The following is an 8,204-nucleotide window of genomic DNA, read 5'->3' on the forward strand; positions in this document are numbered from 1 at the left end:
ATAACTCAATTTCGTTTCTTTTTATGGCTGAGTAATATTCCATTGTATATATGTGCCACATCTTCTTTATCCATTCATCTGTCGATTGGACACTTAGGTTGCTTCCATGTCCTGGCTATTGTAAACAGAACTGCAATGAACATTGCGGTACATGACTCTTTTTGAATTACTGTTTTCTCAGGGTTTATGCCCAGTAGTGGGATTGCTGGGTCGTATGGTAGTTCTATTTTTAGTTTTTTAAGGAACCTCCATACTGTTCTCCATAGTGGCTGTATCAATTTACATTCCCACCAACAGTGCAAGAGGGTTCCCTTTTCTCCACACCCTCTCCAGCATTTATTGTTTGTAGATTGTTTTGATGATGGCCATTCTGACCAGTGTGAGGTGATAACCTCATTGCAGTTTTTTGCCTTTGCCCTGCGGGATCTTTTTTTTTTTTTTAACATCTTTATTGGAGTATAATTGCTTTACAATGGTGTGTTAGTTTCGGCTTTATAACAAAGTGAATCAGCTATACATATGATTAGTGATGTTGAGCATCCTTTCACGTGTTTGCTGGCAATCTGTATATCTTCTTCCGAGAAATATCTATTTAGGTCTTCTGCCCATTTTTGGATTGGGTTGTTTGTTTTTTTTTAATATTGAGCCGCATCAGCTGCTTGTATATGTTGGAGATTAATCCCCTGTTGGTTGCTTCATTTGCAAATATTTTCTCCCATTCTGAGGGTTGTCTTTTTGTCTTGTTTATGTTTTCCTTTGCTGTGCAAAAGCTTTTAAGTTTCATTAGGTCCGATTTGTTTATTTTTGTTTTTAATTTCCATTTCTCTAGGAGGTGAGTCAAAAAGGATATAACCCACTTTTTAAATGTATATACTATGAACATATCCCTTTTTCAATAAATACAAATCTACACCATCACTTTTAATGACTACATGGTAGTCTATGGCATAGATCTATGATATTACATTTAATATTATCTTCTTGGATATTTAGATTGTTTCCATGTTTTCATAATTAAGAGCAATGGAGTGAATATTCTTTAAATTTCTCTTCTAGGGAAACAAGGTAAGAACTTTTTCAGGCTTCCAATATAGCCAAACTACTCTCTAGGAGGCTGTACCAATTAGCAATTTTTAAGTGTTCTCAATATTCTCAACAATACATAAGTGGCTATATTTTCATCTTTGCCAATCTAATGAGGAAAAGTGGCATCCTGTTTTAATTTACTTTCTTTGATTACACATTTATACATTTATCAGTCACTTTTAGTTCTTCCTTTATAAGCTGTTCATATACTTGTTGTCCATCATTAACTTTCTTTTAAGAACTTTTAAAAAATTTATTCAAGTTCTTTTAGACAAATATGAGAGTCATTTGTGAAGTTCCCCCCCAAAAATCAAGGATTTTGATTGGTATTGAATTAAATCTATGTATTAATTTGAGGAGAATTAACATTTGTATAGTACTATCATTTTCATCTGTCCACCTTTTGTTAGGGACAGACGTTGAATTAGATTAAAAGCCTTCTGACCATCTATTGAGACTCTTCTTTGTTCTTGTCACTATTTCTACCAGAGTGGAGAGCAATAATAGTAAAGGGCAAGTAGTCTAACAGCAAACTGATCTTTAACATGTGCTTGCTAGTGGAATCAATACACCCCAAGTTAAATCAACAGCACCTAGGGAATTCAAGGAAACTACTTTTATTAAAAACTTGAAATTACTATTATCACCCACTGTTAAAGGAAGAAAAATAGGTGAAGATACAATAAGAAAATTCAACATAGAAATACCAGGACTGGGACTTCCCTGGTGGTGCAGTGGTTAAGAATCTGCCTGCCAATGCAGAGGACACAGGTTCGAACCCTGGGCCGGGAAGATCCCACATGCCATGGAGCAACTAAGCCCGTGCGCCACAACTACTGAGGCCACTAGCCACAACTACTGAAGCCCGCGCACCTAGAGCCCATGATCCACAGCAAAGAAGCCACCGCAATGAGCAGCCCGCACACCACAACGAACAGTAGCCCCCGCTCGCTGCAACTAGAGGAAGCCTGCGTGCAGCAATGAAGACCCAATGCAGCCAAAAATAAATAAATTAATTAATTTTAAAAAATAATAAATACATCTTTTAAAAAAAGGGAAAGAAATACTGGGACTTACAGAAAAGATAAGCAAGGAGACTTATCAGTTTATGAATTACTTTCTGGAACACAGACTAAAAGAATGGAAGTAAATGCCTTAAAATGCTCACATGTATTTGTCTTTCAGCCTAGTCTAATGACTGTGACACTGGCTGTGAGTATTTGTTTTCGTTTTCTAAATTCTATCAACTTGAAGAAAAAAAAACAAAAACAAAAACACTGGGATATTATTCCAAACTTTTAACTTCATTAAAATAATACAGACTCTATTTAGAAAAATATAGAGAGAATACTTAGGACTTGTCTAGAAAGCAGGGTTGACTACACACAGTTTCCAAAGTATTAAAATAAATCTAAATACCCACGTATAGATAACCAACAAGATCCTACAGTCTAGCACAGGGAACTCTACTCAATACTCTGTACTGACCTATCTATGGGAACAGAATCTAAAAAAGAGTGGATATATGTATATGTATAACTGATTCACTTTGCTGTACAGCAGAAACTAACACAACACTGTAAATCAACTATACGCCAATAAAAATTAGTTTAAAAAATAATAAATAGATAAATACCCACATAAAAAGTAAAGATCAGATGCACATTTCAATCAATGTGATAAACCTATAATTGAGAGTAGGCAGAGATTTTTTTAGTGGGTGAATAGTGCACACACACAGCAGGTTCATAAAAATCCTGTCAATATATCAATTCAACATGCCTTGCCCTATCTTAAAAAGCGTGAACTGCCTTCTTAGCATGAGAGCTGTTAACTCTTACCATCAAGGGATTCTGCTGCTTGCCTGGCTGGCTGTGGACCCCATTTGTTCTTTTCTTTTGATTAGGTGACTCTTGATACTGTTTTCTGCCATTTCCCCTCATACTTTGACTCTGTTTTTCCAATAAGAAGAAATAAAATGTAAGCCTATAGCATAATGTAATAGGATAAAACAATATACCCCTATGAATGTATTTAGCTGGTTGAATCCGAGTTCAGCAAAGCCCCCCCACCCAAAACCTTCCTTAAACACTGGAGAACCACTATCAATATATTTTCTTATAGAAGATAGTGCTTCACAAAGCAAGAGTCCTCAAAAGATATGAAATAGCAAATATAATGGTCCCTAGGAATCTTTCCACACCTCTTGCCTTATGCCATTTCTGCTCACAGACTGTGTTTACAAGCATGAGGAGTAAAAGAAAAATGGGAGCAAGGAGAGGAACAACTTTGAAAACCTTATGTGACTGCCAAAGAAAACCTCTCTGTGAGGGAACACTGAGGCACATTGACTACAGTCCTTAAAGCTGGAAACAGGCAGCAGATGTGATCACTGTTACCCTAAAATCTGCTTTAAATGATTAATAAACGAATAGGGATTTTTAAAATTAATAATCTCTTTTTATACAAAATAACAAAGACAACTGGTTTTTAAAATTTGGGCCATTATCCCTAAATTTAGACCTAAAACCTAAACATGCAGTAGTTGACATCTTGCTACTATACTGCTTTAACGAGTTAATTTTCTTAGAAAATAACTCTAAGTTTAACTTAAAACACAAAGTTTTTAAACATTAATTTGGCCTTAGAGGTCTTAAAAAGACAGCTATTTAAGAGGACTAGCTAAAACAGTGAATAGAATAATTTTATTATTTTAAAATATATAAAAATACATTTATTTATGTACATTCTATCTACCGACAGAAAAAATTAAGCAGTTCCTAAAATAGCTTGAAAACAACAAGCTAATTTAAAGAAAGAAAGGTAGGGAATTACAGCTTTCAGAGACTCATGTTACCACACTTTTAATTCAATTTCATTCCATTCTTCTTGGTATTTACCTTTTATTGCGGTACCATATACATAAAATATAGCACTTGAACCATTTTTAAATGTACAACTCAGTGGCAGTGTATAGTCACAATGTTGTGCAACCACCACCAGTATCCATCTCCAAAACTTTTTCATCATTTAACAGAACTTCATACCTATTAAATAATTCCATATTCCCTCCTGTCCCTCAGCCCTGGTAACCTCAAGTTAATTTCTGTCTATAAATTTGTCTACACTAGGCACCTCATGTAAGTGGAATCATACAATATTTGTCCTTTTGTGTATGGCTTATTTCACTTAGCATGTGTTTAATAAGGTTCATCCATGTTGTAGCACGTACGTATCATAATTTCATTCCTTTTTTTTAATATTTATTTATTCATTTGGCTGCGCCGGGTCTTAGCTGCAGCATGAGGGATCCAGTTCCCTGACCAGGGATCCAACCCGGGCCCCATGCATTGGGAGCATGGAGTCTTAACCACTGGAACACCAGGGAAGTCCCTTTCATTCCTTTTTAAGGCCAAATAATATTCCATTGTATGTTTATTTTGTTTATCCATTAATCTGCTGACAGACACATAGGTTGTTTCCACCTTTTGGCTATCATGAATAATGCTACTGTGAACACTGGGATATAAGTTACCTGTTTAAGTCCCTGCTTTCAATTCTTTTGAGTATGAGCCTAGGAATGGAATTGCTGGGTCACATGGTAATTCTATGTTTAACTTTTTGACGAACCATCCGAACTGTTTTCCATGGCAGCTGCACCATTTTACATTCCCACCTGCAATGCACAAGGGTTCCAATTTCCCTACATTCTTGTCAACACTTATTATTCTCCATTTTTCAAATTACATTTTTATTACTTCATACCTAGTGGGTATTAATAGTATCTCCTGTGTTAGTTTTTTTTTTTTTTTTTGGTGGTATGCAGGCCTCTCACTGTTGTGGCCTCTCCCGTTGCGGAGCACAGGCTCCAGACGCAGAGGCTCAGTGGCCATGGCTCACGGGCCCAGCTGCTCCGCGGCATGTGGGATGTTCCCGGACCGGGGCACGAACCCGTGTCCCATGCATCGGCAGGCGGATTCTCAACCACTGCGCTACCAGGGAAGCCCTCTCCTGTGGTTTTGATTTGCATTCTACTAATGACTGTGAGCACCTTTTCATGTGCTTATTGGCCATTTGTATATATTCTTTAAAGAAATGTCTATTCAAGGTGTCTACCCATTTTTTTAATTGGGTTGTTTTGTTTGTAGTTGAATTGTATTTCTCCATATATCCTGTATATTAATCCATTAGATATGTGATTTGCAAATTCTCCCATTCCATGGGCTGTCTCTTCTCTTTTGATAGTGATCTCTGATGTACAAAAGTTTTTAATTTTGATGAAACCAGTATATTTTTAAAAGAATGAAAATAAAAAGAAAGAGTGGTACCCAAATAGATGGCTAAAGTAATAAAGACAGATAATACCATGGATTAGTAAGGATGAGGAACAAATGGAACTCTCATATATTTTGCTGGGGATATAAATTACTTGCGAATATTGTTTGCAGTATATACTCAAGAACATGGGCATATCCACTGCTCCAACATTTCTACCCAATTCTATATACCCAAAAGAACTGTGTATGTTCCTCAAAAGACATGTACAGAAATATTCATAGCAGTAGTATGGTTTGTAAAAGCCCCAAAGTGGAAACAACAAACATGTCCACTAAGAGTAGAATGGATAAATAAACTGTAATATAATCATACACCAGAATACAACACAGTAATGAACCTTTCACTGGTAGCATATTTACCAAAATCAGATGTTAATTCATATTACTTACTACACTGGATTAATACCAAAACTGTAAAGGTTGAGGAGTCTCATCCCTACTTCAAATCACAAGTCAGAAACACAGGAGCCTTGGATTAACAATTCAGAGCTCTACAACTGTTAAATCTGTAATTCCTCAACTCAGATACATTTCAAAGTCAAATGATCTAAAGTTATGAAAATCTTTAAATGTGTATCACTCACCTTTGCTTTTAAAAGGTCAGACATTTCAGAATGATTATTATTATATGGTTTTTGTTGCAGTGGTTGCCTGTGCTTTACCCACTGGTCACCGGGAGAACCTTCAGGAAATAATTGCTGACTGTGGCGGAATTTGGTTCGACTACACCAAGATTTAAAAAATAAAAATCAGATCAGAAAATTTTCACTTATAGTTTTTCTAACACCTGTTAGTTTATCTTACAGACTACAAATTTTACTTTATTTACTGTCTATCTCCACCCACTGGAGTATAAGTTCCATGAGGGCAGGGGATTCTTGTTGACTCTATCACTTTACCCCCAGCACCCAGAAGAGTGCCTAGCATTCCATATTTCTTGAATGAATTAATAATCTGTTATTTTTAATCCCAAAGTTTCCTAAATTTATTGATACCACTCCTTCCCTATAAATGATTGTACTTTTAAAAATCTGGGCAGTTCCCTGGCGGTCCAGTGGTTAGGACTCTGCGCTTCCAGTGCAGGGGGCACAGGTTCGATCCCTGGTTGGGGAACTAAGATCCCGCAAGCTGTGATGCATGCCCCCCACACCCCGCAAAAAAAAAAAAAACACAACTGAAGAAAATAATTCTTTCATAAATTTAATAAATTTAGTAATAAATTCAATAAATAAATCTAGTCAAAACAAACAAATGTCAGTGGATCTTCCTTCTTAACAGGACAGACAACTCAATTCTCAATTCTTTACTGGGATGCTTAAGTATGGAATTTGATCTGGCACAGGTCAGTTATGGACCCCGGCCATGCTGGAAGAGGATCTGAAAAATTAAGCTACATTGTACAGCAAAAAACTCAGGAGCTCAAAAACGATGGAGAAGCAAATTAAATAAAGATCCAGTCTCAAATACTTATGCAAAAGAAACCAACTGTAACAGCAGTTTGTAGTAAAGATAAGAAATCGTATTCTGTAGTACCACATACATGTGTAATACAGTCCAGAGTCACTGATCCCAAGATCCATATTATAGTAAGATTGTTTTTGAATATTTCAGAAACTGTCCCCTTTCCCATTTAAAAACTGTAATTAAATTGCAGACTCTCTACTCTTTCTTTAGACAAAATTCAGATATTTCCTCCAACACATCAATAGATGTTATTCTATATGCTAAAAACAGACACCACCCTGCCTAAGAAACCTGAAATTTGGTTAAAGAAGTTGCTTTATTGTCTCCTTATTCCATTCTCTAGGACCACAAACCCTAACACTGACTGAAAGATGTGGGAATCTTATCACACACTATGGTGGACAGATTCTCCCAAATATGAACAGTGACACAATTTCTTTTCAAACACTGTCACTATTTCATGACTTTTTAGTAGTGACTGGGTTTTTAAAATCTTGACTACATTCCTGTCTACTTTACTCTTTTTCTTTTTTACTGCTTCCCTTATGTTTAGTAGTATATAATTTGGTGATTATAATCATAGATTCTGAAAGGCAGAAATGACCTTTCAAGGTATTTAGTCTAATCTCCTATCCTCATAAAATTCAACTAAAATGGAATATTCCCTATGTGTTTAAAAAATATTGACTGCAGATGTGTTTTACTCCTATTACTTTTTAAAGCTCTGGGATAAAAACAGAACACCTAAATTAGAGAAAGTATAAAAAGCAACTCTCTCTGAACCTAACAAAAGCAAAGTTCTAGCAAGTTGATTACAAACACATATACTTATTTAAGAAAATTACTTACTCAGCCTACTCTATAATTGTGATTTGGATACAATTACATTCCAACCAAGAAAATGTTCTTTGCGGTTCATGTCCATGTAATAGTCACTCTTTATAATATACAGTCTAGGCTAGGGAAAGAAAAGAAGCAAGCCCAAGCCTTTATAGTGCTATCTTTCTGAACAAATTATACATACACCAGCATCCCTCATCCCCTCTACACAAAAACAAACTTCAATATATTCCCCCATTCAATCACCTTCAGAAACTCAATTATTTCTAAAGTAAAGATATGAGAACAGGGAAGTAACAGTATAAATACATATACAGAGGATTTTTTTCTTTTCCTCATAGTCTATCTATCCATCTAAAAAGTTGATAAGCTCTTATGTATACCATTTTTCTTTTTTTTTTTTTTTTTTTGGGGTATGCTGGCCTCCCTCTGTTGTGGCCTCTCCCGCTGCGGAGGACAGGCTCCAGGCGCGGCGGC

The 8,204-nt window shown here is 35.9% G+C and overlaps 1 protein-coding gene across 2 annotated transcripts in view; it reads right to left on the bottom strand.

The window, feature by feature from the left end:
• The window catches only part of DCP2 (decapping mRNA 2), a 52,554-nt gene that overhangs the window by 10,548 nt on the left and 33,802 nt on the right, over window positions 1-8,204 (bottom strand). For both annotated transcript variants that reach the window (XM_028493129.1, XM_007110872.3), the window contains exons 8-9: window positions 6,008-6,146; window positions 2,928-3,038 (exon numbers count right to left, since the gene is read on the bottom strand). In XM_028493129.1, the coding sequence (XP_028348930.1) occupies window positions 2,928-3,038; window positions 6,008-6,146 (250 nt within the window). The remainder of the gene's footprint in view (window positions 1-2,927; window positions 3,039-6,007; window positions 6,147-8,204) is intronic.

Source organism: Physeter macrocephalus, chromosome 8 (assembly GCF_002837175.3).
Source record: "Physeter macrocephalus isolate SW-GA chromosome 8, ASM283717v5, whole genome shotgun sequence".
NCBI lineage: Eukaryota > Metazoa > Chordata > Mammalia > Artiodactyla > Physeteridae > Physeter > Physeter macrocephalus.